Genomic DNA, 16,033 nt, shown 5'->3' on the forward strand with positions numbered 1-16,033 from the left:
CAATGCACAATACAATGCCAATCCGTCTCTGCACACTCTACCTCCAACGTCGCTGCATTCCCTCTTCTCTCCACATGCCGCGTCTTCGCCTGCCTTGGAAGATGCGAGGCGTGGCCCCATCCGCACGTGGAGCAACACAGCGTTGCCCGCAGCCCGCTCATCACTTGCTGACTGCTTTTCCCAGCTATGACGCAATTATACATACCTCCAACCCTTTTATCCTTCAGGTACGCGCCACACACGCTCATGCCAAATTCTTCTGCTGTTGGTCCCGCCCGTCTGTGCTGCTTGCTGTTATCCATCGCACCAAGCCTGGGCTGACGAAAGGTTTGCTGCACTCCCCTCCACTGATAACGTCATAGTCTCAGCATCTTCACATCTACACCACACTGGATAGCCGGTAGCAGTCTGTCACATAGACAATCGACTGCACCCTCTTCACCAAAGTCTTAGTTTTGCGCTCCTATGGCGACAGGTTTGCCTTTGGATAGCCGCCAAGGCTGATTCGCTGCAGGGCTTGTAGTCGTGCGCGGCACGGGCGTATGTTACCGTAGCGGCGTACTTCGTAGCAGGCTCTCTCAACCCTGGTATTGCCGATATATGTGGGTACTGTGCCCGATTTACCACCTGCTCGCATTGCCCACGCCTGCATCTTGCGCCTTCCTTGACCGCGAAGATAGTTGCCTTTCTTCCGTTTATTGTACCATGGTAGTATTGCTCCTGCACGAGGTTGACGCCAAGTATTGAGAGTTCACAATCGAGACAATCACAGGATATTGATATTGCACAACGCTGCATTGTATACAATTGTTGAAATGCTCTCGTATGTTGTCCATTGTATAGATGGTGTCGAGCGCAGCTTACGACAAACAGCATTGTATGAGTTTACGTGGATGATTGAAAGAGCCTCCAGTCAAGTACATATTTCATACAGGTATTTCGATATAGCCAACCGCTTCTGCCCATGCAAATGGGGGAGCTTTTTGTCCAAGGCCAGGCATCGCTTCTCAGCGCAATAATTTTATTCAAACAGCCGCTCCGATGCATTTTTCCTCATGGCAGTGATTGCCTCTTTTCAAAATGCAACCTCCAACAATCTGGCCCTCAAAATCATCACAAAGCCGCCGTGCATATGCTCGTCATAAAAGTTGACCGGAGACGGGCAAGAAACAAGTTCGTGAATCGTCATGAATCGTGTGTCAAGTGAGAGACATGGTCGTTTATCCAATATTCTCATTCGGTGTTGGTGAAGATGGCGTGATTACAACTTCGGGGCGATACTGAGTTCTTCGAAAAAGTCAAAGATTGTCTTGCTGACACGGTCGACGATGAATTCGACGTCACTGTCGGTGATGTTGTATGCAGGAGCAATGATGACATGATCTCCACGATTGCCGTCAACTGTACCGGACCCTGGATACACATAGACATTGTAACCGTCCTTCAGCCCTAGTTTGATAGTCAGTCGGTGGACTACTCGCATAAGTAGGACAAGCTTACCTAGCTCATGGACCCGCCAGGCCACTGCCACTTCAGGATCGAACGGCGCCTTGGTCTTCTTATCTTGCACAAATTCAATCTGTCTTGGTTAGAAGCTGCGACATGATCCAAGGTTACTTCTCATACTCACCCCTAGAAACAGGCCTTTGCCTCGTATGTCAAACACATTGGGGTGGTCACTCAGGCGAGCCATCAACTTCTTCATAAGCTTCTCCCCTTTTTCCCTGACATTGTCCACGAGGTTGTCATCTCGAACAATCTGCTGCACTGCGAGACCAGCAGCGCATGCTGCGGGAAAGTTCTGAAAGGTATGGCCGTGAGCAAAGGCAGCTTCTCCAAGAGCATTCGTTATCACTGGTCCCACGAGCATGGCGGAAATGGCTGCGTAACCGCCTGCAAGGCCCTTGCCTACCAATTGAATGTCTGGGGCGACGTCCTCATCTTGCCAGGCATGCATATAGCCGGTGCGGCCCATGCCACTCATGACCTCATCTAGAATAAAAAGTACCCCGTACTTGTCGCACACCCTCCTCATGGCCGAAAGATAGCCGGGTAATGCGGGAACGCATCCAAGTGCCTGCATCAACGTGTCAGAAAAGTGCAAATTTGAAAACATGGCGTAGTCTCCATGGTGCCGCTTACTGCGCCAACGACAGGCTCCATAACGAAGCCGGCTACTGTTTCAGGGCCAAGATCAAGGATCTTGCGCTCCAGTTCATCTTCAAGCCGTTTGACGTACTGAGCTGTCGTTTCTCCCTTGGCCATATCACGGCTAGGATAGCAAGGCGATATGAACTGAGTCTTCTCGGACAGGATAGGCTTGTACATATCCTTGCGGCCTTTGTGTCCACTGCCCTCAAGAGCCCCAAGCGTCGCTCCGTGATACGACCGATCGCGGGCAATGAACCAACGACGCTGAGGTTGCGGACTGTCTTTCAATTTGGAGTGATATTGGTACGCTAACTTTTGAGCTGCCTCGTTGGCCTCGGAACCTGATGACTGTAAGCTTCAGCTCGGCCATGGGAGGGTCAGCCATACTTACCAGATCCGTAGAAAACTACTTCGGTCATCTTGTCGTCGGTAGATTCAAGAAGGAAATCTGCAAAATCCTCTGCTATTTCAGTCTGAAAGCTCATCGACGCGGCGTATCCAACACCAGTTTCTTCTTGCTGTCTTATAGCGTCATATACTCTTTGGTCCTTGTGCCCAATGTTCGATACGGCGGCACCCCCAGAAGCGTCAAAAATCCTCCAAGTCTTGTTCTCATCCGACACCGATAGCCAGTTACCCCGAGCCTCTTCGAGAAATAGCGGAGGGCCTCTTGCACTGCGTTTGAGTAAAGGGCCGCGAGGACTATTACGGTTTCGACGGCTCCGACGATGTTGAGAAACAGCCAGTGCAGGGGCTTCGTCCATGGTTGATAGTGAGAGGCTGCCCTCGGATGCTGGACTGGGAATACCGCTCTCATCGAACAACAGAGCTGGCGCCATTGTTGTTATCGTAAAGAATGGGAGATGGAGGTAAAACTGGTCAGGGAAGAAGAAGAAGAAGAAGGTATAGAGTCGGGTTAAATACGTTCATGCAAGTTGTGAAAAGGAGAGTACAATGATGGAACAAGTACGCAGAGCGGCTGAAGGGAGGTGAACAAAAAGAGCGAAGCTGCAGGTGAATGGCCGGTGCCTTTATAGTCGCTTGATGGTCGCGTAGGCTAACCACGAAGCGTATTGCGATCCGACCGGTGAGGCGTCTTTTTGGAACGGAACGTTTGCGGTGTAATCAGGCTCAGGGTCAGTGAACCACGCTTTCAACTCTCGGCAGGTCATGTTCAGCCCTAGATTTCGGGCCGGCCGGGTAGCCTAAAGTTGAGACGACCAAAACATGAAAGCACTTGGGTCACGCCTAGTTCTCAGGTTTACGAATATGTAGGCTGGATGCGGTGAGGAAATGTGAGCTTATTCATTCTTGTGAAGAACTAACGGTCAGTCGCTTACTCAATTAGCCAATCAGGACAGACTGTGGCTGTTTTACCGGACTCTGCTTGATATCAATGTGATAGCGGGACGGTAAGCGTGGTATGATAGGAAGATGGCATATGTAACCGCAGGGGCCATGATCGTCTCAATGTCAGGGCAAGAGAGCAGGAGTGCCCCTACATAGGCATCCTTGGGTATAGTGCCGGTCAAGGGAATATCCGAGAGACAGGAACAGTGTTTGACAGAACCAACGCGGATTCTGCGTGCATAATCCGTTCATGTCGTCAGAATTTCAATCGAATCTCACTTCAGCACGCTACATGCACACGTGCATGTAGCGAAAACGCCTTGCCTTAGCGGCTCGCGAACGACTGCAACAGCTGCAGCATGGCCACATGGTGAAAGTGGAGATTGAAAGAGATGCCGGCGGTTTGTGGGATCGACAAGGTCCGCTACGACCACATGCAATCCAATGCTATGAAGATCGGATCGGGGTTTAACCGCAAATCTCGTGCAACCGAGCCTAGCGTATGATATCGGCGTGTTGTCTGCTGTCCAGTGACGGCAGTGGACACGACGGGAGCCTCTTGGGTTCTATCGGAAGCTGAACGACAGGGCTCTGCGTGCTTACCGTGGCGAGTAGCAGGGCATTGGACGGGCCAAACATGTTGGAGTTTGGCGGGGTGCTAGTGCTCTTGCAGAAGCATGACATGGCCCTGGCATGGTTTGGTGCAATGCCTAGACGGAGGTGAAGGTGTCTATTAGGATGGTTGCGACTGGGTAAGACGCGATTCCGGCAGAAGGGGCTCGACGTGGTGGCGCGGCGTGATAACGGTCAGACCCCTGCGTAGAGCTGCACTAGCCGTTGACTAGCCATCAGAACATGACCTGAGGATGCTAGGAGCGGCAAGGTGCGGTGGACAGGAGGAAAAGAGCTAGGTCAGTGTTGGGAGGTGGTGGTGGTGGTGCTACACGGTCGTTGTGGTCAAGTCGGCACGAGAGGGCACTCGACCGGGCCGGGGCAGGAACGGCAGGCGCACACAGCCAAGGAAGCGCCGAAGCGGGTCGGTAGCGCCTGCCCTCTGCAGTCTGCACAGCCAAGCCCCGCGTTTAGCTGCCCCCACACCCTGGAGAGAGGGAGAGAGAGGCAGATATCACGAGAATTCGACCACACGGGCAACGGCGAGGTGAGTGGCTGGGGCAACGCCTCCCTCCAGATACCAAGGCCCAGGGCGAGGGCACGGCCAGGCTGACTTCCCGCGGCAGGTCCGACGCGCAGCCACGATGAATCCCCGCGTCGAAGAAGTCAGCGATTCCGACAGCGACCCGTCCGAGATGGGCATTGACGACGTGCCCGCTCTCATCAATGCGACCAACATACCCGGCACCGGCCCCGGCGCCTCGCCCATGCCGCCGCAGTCGCAGATGCTGTACCCGCAGTCACCAGCCATCAAGACTTCGACGGACCGGGAACAGTCCAAGCACTACCAATGTCTATACCCCGTATACTTTGACAAGTCACGCACACGGGCTGAAGGCCGTCGCGTGGCCAAGGAGCTCGCCGTAGACAGCCCTCTGGCACGAGAGATGGCCGACGCCGCAGCCGACCTGGGCCTCCGCACCGTCTTCGAGCCCGACAAAACGCACCCCAAGGACTGGGCCAATCCTGGACGAGTGCGCGTCCTGCTCAAGCACCAAGGCAAGCTCGTCGACGACGACGTCAAGAACAAGCACCACCTCTACATCCTCATCGCCCAGCATCTCAAAGCCAACCCAACACAGAAGAACACGCCCTTCAGGTTGCCCATCGCAGGCCTCCCCATGCCAAAAGAGATGCCGGAGCCGGCAATACCAAAGGGATGGAAGATGAGCAAGATCCTGCCCCTGCACTCGCCTGCCTTGACAGGCGGTGGCGTCAGTGAAAACTTCATGCAGGACATGATGGCGGAAATGATGGGCGGTGACGGAGGCAGCGGCGCAAACAGCGGCACAGAGTCCAAGAAGAAAATCAAGGACAAGAAGAAGAAGTAACGTGACTCGATGTCTCTGCACCGTCTCCCCGTCGGCGCTTCCATCGTCTACATCCCAGCGTCAGTAGCCTGGCGGCCGTCACATCAATCCGCGCCGCAATCATGCGCCATCAGGACAACCGTGTGCGCTGCAGTGGCAGACAATGCATTATTTGAAGGAGAACAAACAATGCACAATCTGCCACTGCAGCGCACGCGCTTAGATACCTCTCACGATAGGAGCAATAAATGTCTCTTGTCGCAAAAACTACCATGTCAACTCCTTCCACAGCCATGCAACGATGCTGCCTTTCCCATCTTCGAATCACTCATGTGTGTCACTAATGCCTGCGTAGTCTACGGCTTCTTCGCTGCACTTACGTTTCTCATCTACAAACTCCCGTCTCTCTTTGAGCCTCCGTCACAACCTCCAAATAGTCCATGATGGTGTCATCTAATCTAATTGGACACATTATTGAGCTTCACACCGCTGCTTCGAATGCTCTGCACCTGCCGTGGATGGACATATCCTTGCATTACAAAGTGCCACTAGTCGCCTGCATCTTTCCGGCATCAAATACTCCGACCGGCATGCACTCCCGCTTGTCATGCCGATTGGACCGCATCATACTGCATGATACCCTGCGTATGAGTGCGCTTCGTTACATAGCATTGCCACTTGACAGTAATACCCAAAGGCGCAGGCCAAGACCAACGATGCTACATGAGACTCGTGCGTCATGTATGCAGTTGCATGCATCTATGCATCTTGCTTCACGTGAGTGCTCAGCGACCTAAATCCGATGCCCTCGACAGCTCCGCGGGCGGACCGTCATATCCACTCAGTAGGATTGATCCTGATCCCCACGCGATATCCATGGCCACGAACGCCTCTCATTCGTCCGTTAATTCTCTCTTACCCTGCCCCACTCGCTTGCCTACTGCTCCCATAATGCTGCTCGCGTTACGCGCCGTGCGTCAGATTTTAGACCAAGGAATTTTGGGCCAGGAAGGTCACGTTGGTCTCCACGGGGTGACTGGTCATAGTTACCAAGTCCCACTCATGCCGCCATCAAGTTGGCCTGGTACTACTTGTGCGAAGGCGATCGTCGAATCCGATTCACCGCTTTGCCAGATTCCAACGAAAGCCAGCTAATCGATTCGTAACTGCTATCTACAGCCAGGATGTTACATTTCGCTATCATGTGTTCTCGGCCAACAGTTCCACGTTAGCGTAATGTGCATGCGTACTCATTGAACAGTAGCGACTCATCGAGAACTATCAGTTTAGTGGGAAATGACTAGCGGATACGAACATCTGTATGGAACTCACATAGTCAAGCCGGATGGATAAACGCTTGCTGATCATGTCATTCACATAGCCAACTGCTTGTGATGGGGTGGCATTACACACATCTGGGCAATTGGAAACACTACATCTTGTACAATGAGGTATTATTCTGGAAGATAAAATCATCATTCGGTGTTTCCATCATATTAGCCTGCTCCCATGCGTGCGGCGCCACCAATCGCCTGGCTTATCAAAAACTTGTGTTACCACCACTGGCTAATCGAAACTCGACAAGTTTTCCGGTAGGAGTGATACAACATAAACTCATCGCGAACAGCTTTCGGTGAAAACTAGTTTCGTGAAAGTTGCGGGTGAGATAGCCGCAGCCACTACCTGATACCGACCAGTCTGACATTTGTAAGAATAGGAGCTGTTCTTTCATCAATACTCGTTACGCATATCGCATAAGCAGCCAAATTCGGCCGAACCCTGAATGTTCATCGAATGAAAAACATGCACTGCTGCTGGCTCGTTGAATAGTCATAGGCAAAAGATGTCGCTCTACTTGCGAATGATTTGCCGGGTCAAGTGGGATTATGGAGCTACCGTAGCTTATTCGAAAGAGTAGAGATTTCTCTGTTAGTCTATAACTTTTATTGCTACACTGTTACAATGGCGCATGTCGTGATACCGGGCTTCAATCGCCCCGTCACACCTGACAACTTGGAAAATGGCGGCTTTTCCGCTAGCACCAAGTCCAAGACTCCCCACATTTGTGTACGATTTTAAGGACACCTCTCCTGGTGTATTTGTGGGGCATATCGATAGACGTGATTGTAGATTTGCTCCGTGTTGCCGAGTTCGAACTTTTCTACTAGTGATGAAATCACTTGATGGATACTTACCTCCACGTTGGGTTCCATTCTTCAGCCGTCTTTCAACAAAACTCTCAAGATTGATAAGGAGTGTATCAGCTCCTCATACTAGCATTGAATACCTGCCGAGTTCGCGTCGCGGAGTTTCACTATAAGTTGTGCAGATAGGAGCGCTCAAATGGCTATAGTAAAGGAACCTTGACCCTACCCGCGGTCTGCATGACAGCACATAAAGTTATAAAGTTATACTTGTCAGGTCGACGATTTTTGTATCAAACTCCTATGACACGAGGAAGGTAACGAACAGATTTTGATTTACCCTACTGTATACAGGGAGCCTATCAACACCTTACAACTCATGGAAAGCGGTTCTGACCTCTCGACATTAGGGTGGGTGACGCAGAACTTGTCATGGGGCTCGGAATTGAAAGCTTTTCTGAAACTCACATCAGGTGCTGTGCACTCGACCGTAACATACTAGGACATGCGATGTAAACTTTTAGTGTCTGGATTAACATGGTCACGGTTAAAAGCACCGACGGCCCTTCATAGACAAATAATACGAGAATTGTGGACAACAACTCTATTCCAAAATGCAATGCTGAATAGTCCAGTGCTCTCGCATCGCCATCTTAACATTTGTGTAGGCAGTGAACTCAGTGAAGTACCGACTATTGCATATCACAATGTATGCGCCAGGAAACCATGTGTCAAAAGGTGAATCAGCAGTCATATTTACTTGCACAAAAAAGACTACGCTAGCAAGCTATGCAAATGCCTAGACAAAGCCGCCACATTCTCGCCATCGACTGGGAAATATTGCAATCACCTCTCAGACCGCTGTATCGCCCCACTTTGGAGACATGCCATTGGCTCCGGTATCTCCTTAGATGCCGGCCTGTTGAGCGAATCCAAGCCTTGGGCCATTGCTACCCATCTCGTGAACAATGTACTTGCTCTTGAGGAAAATATCACCAAAGATACTGAAACCAATACCGTCATCGGTCTGGATGCCACCGAAGCAGGTACCGTCACCAATGGGTGCGTAGTTGATGTACTTGCCGGGAACGGTCTGCTTGACGCCACCAACAGTGATGGAAAAGTCGGGAAGAGAAGCAGTGCAAGGGAAAATGTAACCACCCTGAGTATTGTCGTTCTTCGCACCGCTGACTTTGGCGTAGTAGGCACGGACGATAGCAGTGTCGGTGTAGATCAGAGTGGTGCCAGTGTCGAGAATACCAGCAACAGTTGCCTTAGTGGTGGTGGTACCGACACTGTAAGCAGACGCGCTGAATCCCCAGAATCCCTGGCTGTCATCCGCGTTGATGTAGGTAATGGGGCCAGTGTACTTGCTGTTGTCAATGTATCCGAAGTCGTAGGTGCCGGCAGCGTGGTACTTGAGAGTGACAGCGAACAACGGCTGGGCAAGCTGCGACTTTACGGTATCGAAGAATGTCTTCTGTTGAACGGGCTGCACGGTATTGATGGAACTCATAGCAAGGCCAAGAAGACCATCAGTGTCGGTGTCTTGAGAGAAGGTTGCGGAGACGGAGGTAGCAGCCTCAACGGCTTGGGAGGTAGCTGTCACACCACCAACCGTGACTTTGTCGGCGTAGACCTTGCCAGAAGCACCTGAGCCATCTCCGTAGGAGATCCTCCAAGAGTAGCCGCTCTTAACCTTGGAGGCATCGGTCTTGTAGTAGTCATGACCACTGAGCTGAGTGCTGGCTTGGAGAGATGAGAATACCCAGCTGAGTTTGGTTAGAGAGTTCTTTGAAGGTCCGGATACCGTAAAACAACAGGACGCCCTGGAAGGTTACTTACAGGTCTGAACTTCCGGTATCAAAATCAAGATGGACAGTGGTAGTTCCAACGGTCACCGGGCTCAAGTATGCAGAGTCGTACTCGTCATTCGGAGCAGCAGGAACTGACCCGCTCGCAGCAGCAGCAGCGGCGGCGACTGTGTTGCTTGCCCTGTTCTGAGCAGCCTCTACAAGGCTTTGAGGCACAGCCTTGCCGTGCTTGCGCAGAGCCTTGATCTTCTGCTCGGGTCCGTTCTTCAGGTATGTCGAGCGAGGAACCTGCTCGACTGAGAAGGAAGTACCCTTGTCTGTGAAATGCGTCAGTCACATATCCTGCGCTGAGGCACTGTGGTGTAACGGGACAACGTACTCAGTTGGACTGGGGTCGCAACGACTGTGCTAGCAAAGACAAACGCCGCCGTGAGTTTGGCGAAAGAAGGCATGATAACGAAGGCCTATTGATTGTACAGAAGAAGACGATATAGCGAAGGGACAGGTGAGGCCCGTTGGAGAGGCTTGAGCAGATGAAGCCGGTACAGAAACCCAAGGAGGATTTGCCTTGGCTTTATACCAAGCATTACCACGAAGCTCGGCATTGTCTTGTGTCAATGACGATGATGTGCTCCTTACCCTGTCCATAGGTCTACGCAGTGCGCCATTGGCATGGCTGTGGTAGTGTAGGGTCATAGTGGGGTAAGCGATCAACATTGAAATTAGATGCCGCGACCACTCATGGTAACGAGTCCTATCTTGGCAGGTAGATCATGCTTGCGATTGAGTGGCGCCGCGTTTCATACATTTACCTGCTGCATTCAGACTTGGCGTCGGTCAGGAGGGTGTATGCGGAGCAGGTACGTTGACCGGCAACGCATGGAGGGCTTACACTCCTTGTAGATCGGACATTGCGACAGAAGTGACCATCGTGTGTGACTTTAGGACCGAATGCGTGGCGGGGCCATCGTAAGAGTGCATTGGTTCCAAGATGGATTGCAGGTTGTGAGGGTCCGCATTCGTCGCATCGGGCTTGACTGGGCTATGTTCCGTTTCTTGCAACAAGCAAACGGTACTGTACCAAACATTGATCGTCACTGGTGACATTCCGGAATGAAGGCTGCAACAGGAAAGCGTGCCTTGTTCGCTAAGGGCCGGGTAGCGCTTTTACAGTGTTGGGTAGTGCATGCGCCCGCCAGTCAAGCTTCGAGGCGCTACCAAGCCTGGGACCTTCACTCTTGGCGCTAGGATGCTGCAGGGTGTGGACCAGCCACAGCCGTTTGAAACACGGCCCGGAGATGTGATGGTCATGCAGTCGCGGGACTAGGTCGATTGCGATTATGCTTCATCCTCGTGGCTGCTGTCGTTCGCTTCGTGGCACATGGCTTGAATGTCAATAGTCGGACGCCAGCACACGGTTGGACCATGGAAAGCGACAAGCAAGCGGCTCAACTGCCGGCCAGCAGCGCAGTCACTCGTGCGTCGATGCCAGGAATGCAGAACTCGCCGAATGCGTCCCCACGACTGGGAAGCGTTGAAGCGTGATAGATTAATACCGTACCAGACGAAGCGATAAGGGCGACAGCGACTGCATTAGGGAGGTGGCGATGTGAGGTGTGGTGGAATGAATGGCGACATGTGGGAGGTCCAGCGCAGCCGCCCCGGGCCTAGTGGGCCTTCCCGTGGAGACTAACCCTGACGTGTCACATTCACACGTGTCGGAGCCAATCACGGCCATGGACGACTTTTGCTCACCAAGTCGCGAATCTCGTCTTCGGCCAATTGCACGTCAAACGCCCGCTTGCACTTCCAACCTGCCCTTTCCGGACGGGAGGGTACCAAGCATGATCAAGCATGGTCATGCATGCCGAAGAGAATGCTTAGCACTGCACTCTTGGAATGGCGCTGTTCCAGGCTGGACTATGCAATGTTTCTCACGTCCTATCAACGGTAAAGCTTCACTGTCTGCTTGCAAGTTTACTGATATGCCGGCGCTCGGACAGTCAAGCTTCCTTATCACCTGCCAAATGCGAAGTGGGCTCGTTGTTGTTGGCGTCGATCGTGGGGGATGGTATCAAGCAAAGCCAAGGCTATTGAGCAGGCTTGGTACAAGCAGCACAGAAACTGTCCGCAACAACTTGTGGGGCATGGATTGGGTATCTTCGTGATAGCCAGGGCTGGCCATCTTTGGACTACTGTGCGGCCAACAGTGATCGGTTTCGCCGCAAACCTATTCAGCCTCGGCATTGCCTGTAACAGCGCTCTCCAGCTGCTTCAGTGCCATGCGATACGTCTTCTTCCTCCCGTCCGCCGTCACAGTGCTCTCTTTCCACTCCATCCGCTTGACCTTCTTACTGCCACGTCTTATACTTTCGCCTTTGGCTACCTGCTTCAAAAACCATGCGGCCTCGTTTTTCGCAAACAGCGTCCATGCTTCTCCTGTCTTGCCTGCGCGAGCAGTCCGGCCTACGCGGTGGACATAGCTGGTGATGCTTGTCGGAAGATCGTAGTTGACGACGTGCGTGATATCAGGGATATCCAGCCCACGGGACGCGGCGTCAGATGCAATCAAGATTTTGACGGCTCCAGAGCTAAACGATTTGAGCAATCTTCGAGACGCATCAGCTGTCAACGCTCGCGTCATTGTCTTCATGTGATTCTTGAACCCTGGCATGAGCGCACCGAGCAGATGCGACAAGCGAGATGCACTCTCTGTGCTTTTAGTAAAGATCAGGACGCGGCCACTCTGTTTAGATACAGATGCGCCTTCGTCTTGGCCCGAGTCAGAGTTCTCGTCTGATGATGAATCAGAGGCCGACGAAACCGACCAAGAGTTGGACGCTGCCTGAGTCCCGGGAAACACGTAGTTGGTGAGCACATACAACAGGTGTAGGGGCTTGTTTGAACCATCACCAACATGCACTGCAAACTCGTCCAGGGTCGACGGCAGCTCAAAGACGTTGTCTTCATTGTCGAGAGGTCGAGGCTCTGTAATTGCATCTTGCACGACGATCAATTTTGGTCGCTTGAGCTTCAACGTGCCGAGCTTCGTGAGATCTTTTTCCATTGTTGCAGAAAGCACAACCTTTGTGAGCTGTCTACGAGCAGGCAGTGCCATGGACCAGATGGAGCTGGCATCGTGCTCCCGCTTTTGTATCCGTTCCTGGGCGTTCATGAACTCAACTGGGGTCTCGCCATGAAGGGCGTCCATCAGCACAGTCGCCCAACCCTGGAAGTTCTGATTCAGCAGCTGGTCAGCTTCATCGATGACGAGCCAGCGCACGCTGTTGAGCAGAAAGCCCGTCGTGTGCTCGATATGCTCGACCAATCGGCCCGGGGTACATATGAGAATGTCCACGCTCGAGTCGTATTGTGGAACGTGGTCTAGGGGCATGGCTCTTAGGTCGTCGTATAGCCCTCCTCTCTCCATAAAGCCAGTCTGATGCTGTCGTGTAGCCTTTTCCTGAAGTTCCCGTGCTCTCCTGGGATCATATTGTGGTCTCATCTTGACAAGCTGCCTCTGCTCCGCCGCAAGCGCGACGCTGCCCAAAGCCGTCCCTACTTTGATCTTTGTTCCAGCGCATAGCTCCTCGGCAACTTGTAGAGCCTGATTGACGAGTTGTCGGCTTGGTACTACCACAATGGCTGACAGTACGGGTACAGCGCGATCTTTGAGAGCTTCGATGATAGGGAGTAGATAAGCCAACGTCTTTCCAGAGCCCGTCTTGGCCGAGACGCATATGTCGCCCAGGTGCTGGTCAAAACCAGGATGCAGCATAGGAAGCAATGCTGTTTGCACAGCCAACGCGTCCTTGAAGCCTTGCTTCTCTAATCTCTTTACATATGAAGGATCAACACCGAGTTCGGCAAACGGAGTTGTCGTCGATGCTTCGACAGTGGTGGATTGAGCGAGCCACGTAGGCAGGGTGGAGAAGGTGGGTTCGTAAACTGGCTCAGGAATCGGTGCGGGTTGTGGCATAGGTTCGAGATCGTGAAGTTCTTCTGGTTCTTGAGTTTCATTAGACTCTTCCTTCTCGTCCTTTTGCCCTATCGCTTCAGCAAGCTTGGAAGCTTTCTCGAATTTGGAAAGGATGGTTTTATGCTTCTTGGAAACTTCATCATCTTGGGCATTGGCGGTTTCAGCATCGCGCTTCCTCTTCTTTGGCTTCTTGACAGTCTTGGGGGTTGCTGCTGCCACGCTATTTTGTACAGACGCGGGGTCTGAGTCGGCGACCACCTCGGTGGCAGCATGTGTAGGGCTCGAGGCTTTCATGACCTGGTCGCGCGCTGGAGCAGGCGAAGGCTGCTTCTTGATGACAGGCGCAGGCGGCGCGAAACGTTTAAATAGAGGAGCTGGCATCGCGGATCGAGCTCTGACGACTTCCGAACAGCGGTACTTTAGGAAATCGCGGGATGAGTGTCGCGACGGTTTGCGACTGCAGGACGGTGAAGAAGGTTTGGCTACAAATTATTCTGGACCCTCGAATTTCGGTCGGAGTTTCCAACACGCCAAACGCCGACCAGTGACGCGCCATGCCCTGCATCCATTCGCGACGGCGCCTTGATCACAGCAACGCATTCATGCAGCGTCATCGTCGCACTCATGTCCTGAGCTGCCATGTATCTTCCCTATGAGCAGACTCGAGGAGCCGGTTCTAGTAATTCGCCAACATGCCCTACAACATTGCGTATGTTCTGCATCCAGGCCCTGCATAATATCAAAAGCTCACGCACAATAGCATGGTTAGCGACAACTTCTATCCCCAGCCCGGTACGGACCATGTCTCGAGGTTTCAAACAGTCTAGTACTCATATGTTGCAGGAGGAGTGGAGAGTCATATGTACCAGTTGTCAAGTGCAAGTCTGCTCAGAGTCTCCCCACCTGTACATCCCTAACACAACCAGAAACTCATAGATCGTGGACACAAGGTCGTCGTCATCACACACGCGTACAACGGCCGAAAAGGGGTTCGGTACCTAACCAACGGTCTCAAGGTCTACTATGTCCCATTCTGGGTCATCTACCGCGAGACCACCTTCCCTACCGTCTTCTCCTTCTTTCCCATTTTCCGCAACATTGTCATTCGCGAGCGCATTGGAATCGTGCATGGACATGCCAGCCTGAGTAGTCTGTGCCATGAGGCCATATTGCATGCGCGGACCATGGGTTTGCGAACCGTCTTCACAGACCATAGCCTGTTTGGCTTTGCGGATGCTGGGAGTATCCTTACCAACAAGCTCCTCAAGTTCACATTGAGCGACGTCGACCATGTCATATGCGTTAGTCACACTTGGTGCGTGTCCCATTCGTATCGTCTGACAGATGCTGATTGCCTGTAGCAAAGAAAATACCGTACTTCGAGCCTCTCTGGACCCCCTCATGGTTTCTGTTATCCCTAACGCGGTCGTTGCGGAGAACTTCCGTCCTCTATCGCACGATTTGGCCGATGCTACACACACGAAAGCGCCGGGGCCGCGGCAGCCCATGGATCCGGATGAGACCATAACCGTCATCGTCATTCAGCGACTCTATTACAACAAGGGTACAGACCTTTTAGTCGCCGCGATCCCCCATATCGTGGCCGCAAACCCGAACGTTCGCTTCATCATCGCCGGTAATGGACCTAAAGCCATCGATCTCGAACAGATGATCGAGCGCAACGTCTTGCAAGACAAGGTTCTCATGATCGGCCCAGTCCGTCACGAGGAAGTCCGAGACGTCATGGTTCGTGGCCAAATATACCTTTGCCCCTCACTGACGGAGGCGTTTGGAACGGTCATAGTAGAAGCTGCCTCCTGCGGGCTATATGTCGTGGCAACTCGAGTCGGTGGTATTCCCGAGGTGTTGCCTACGCACATGGTAGAGTTTGCCGCGCCTGAGGAGGACGAGCTGGTTGAAGCTACTGGCCGTGCTATTGCCAAGTTGAGAGCTGGCAAAGTCCGAACGGAACTGTTCCATAACCAAGTAAAGCAGATGTACTCCTGGACCGATATAGCGCAGCGAACGGAGAGGGTGTACGATGGCATCAGTGGCGTAATCAGTCACAGCGAGTTTTACCAGGGTGCAGGCGCAGCCGGCGCTTGGAGTGCAACCCGTGGTCGCGCGGGTGTGCAGAGTTTTGCGCTTATCGAGAGGCTGAAGAGATATTTTGGCTGCGGGATTTGGGCGGGCAAGCTCTTCTGTATTTGCGTCATCGTCGACTACCTGATCTATCTTGTCCTGGAAATCTTTGCACCCAGATCACGGATTGATATTTGTAAGGATTGGCCCAAGAAGATCTTGCAGGCAAAACAAGAGGCTAATAAAAGGCTCATGGTTGATATTGACGCCGACAAAGGAATTTTGCTCAGGAAGAGAAGCTCTAGATATCGAAAGCCGAAAAGGGAGCAGCTGGAGGACAGCTGAGGGAAGCATTTGGTCAAGGAGAACCAGCACGATGAGGATAGGTTTTTGCGATTGATTATTACGATTACTGTCGCCTGTCCAAAGGCTTGACAGAGATCGTGAGGAAAATAGTGCTATTTACCACAGCCCGCAGGCTTGTATGCTACACCGGAACGCTGAACCGGTACTCTGTGTCCTAAACGCCGA

General features: G+C 52.5%; 5 protein-coding genes across 5 annotated transcripts; 2 read left to right on the forward strand and 3 right to left on the reverse strand.

The window, feature by feature from the left end:
- Positions 1–1,261: 1,261 nt before the first annotated feature.
- Positions 1,262–2,990, reverse strand: ACET3X_001252 (uncharacterized protein; the record flags this gene model as incomplete). The annotated part of the gene is made up of 5 exons (XM_069446523.1): positions 1,262–1,449; positions 1,501–1,579; positions 1,631–2,077; positions 2,143–2,492; positions 2,543–2,990. 5 exons carry the CDS (start codon positions 2,988–2,990, stop codon positions 1,262–1,264), a joined length of 1,512 nt encoding a protein of 503 aa, XP_069311494.1.
- Positions 2,991–4,459: 1,469 nt separating this feature from the next.
- On the forward strand, positions 4,460–5,723 carry ACET3X_001253 (uncharacterized protein). Its single transcript, XM_069446524.1, has 2 exons — positions 4,460–4,660; positions 4,740–5,723. The coding sequence occupies exon 2, from the start codon at positions 4,758–4,760 to the stop codon at positions 5,502–5,504; it is 747 nt and encodes a 248-aa protein (XP_069311495.1). The 5' UTR covers positions 4,460–4,660; positions 4,740–4,757; the 3' UTR covers positions 5,505–5,723.
- A 2,811-nt stretch (positions 5,724–8,534) lies between these two features.
- ACET3X_001254 (uncharacterized protein) lies at positions 8,535–9,893 on the reverse strand (the record flags this gene model as incomplete). The annotated part of the gene is made up of 3 exons (XM_069446525.1): positions 8,535–9,399; positions 9,473–9,758; positions 9,821–9,893. The coding sequence occupies 3 exons, from the start codon at positions 9,891–9,893 to the stop codon at positions 8,535–8,537; spliced, it is 1,224 nt and encodes a 407-aa protein (XP_069311496.1).
- Positions 9,894–11,671: 1,778 nt separating this feature from the next.
- ACET3X_001255 (uncharacterized protein) lies at positions 11,672–13,801 on the reverse strand (the record flags this gene model as incomplete). Its single annotated transcript, XM_069446526.1, has 1 exon — positions 11,672–13,801. One exon carries the CDS (start codon positions 13,799–13,801, stop codon positions 11,672–11,674), a length of 2,130 nt encoding a protein of 709 aa, XP_069311497.1.
- A 311-nt stretch (positions 13,802–14,112) lies between these two features.
- ACET3X_001256 (uncharacterized protein) lies at positions 14,113–15,847 on the forward strand (the record flags this gene model as incomplete). The annotated part of the gene is made up of 5 exons (XM_069446527.1): positions 14,113–14,129; positions 14,181–14,212; positions 14,264–14,298; positions 14,347–14,735; positions 14,782–15,847. The coding sequence occupies 5 exons, from the start codon at positions 14,113–14,115 to the stop codon at positions 15,845–15,847; spliced, it is 1,539 nt and encodes a 512-aa protein (XP_069311498.1).
- Between the last annotated feature and the right edge of the window lie 186 nt (positions 15,848–16,033).

The sequence above is a fragment of the Alternaria dauci genome, chromosome 1 (genome assembly GCF_042100115.1).
Source record: "Alternaria dauci strain A2016 chromosome 1, whole genome shotgun sequence".
In the NCBI taxonomy this organism is placed as follows: Eukaryota; Fungi; Ascomycota; class Dothideomycetes; order Pleosporales; family Pleosporaceae; genus Alternaria; species Alternaria dauci.

Bases quoted from the DNA above. Each gene is read 5' to 3' on its own strand.
- ACET3X_001253 (XM_069446524.1), top strand. From the start codon at position 4,758: ATGAATCCCCGCGTCGAAGAAGTCAGCGATTCCGACAGCGACCCGTCC.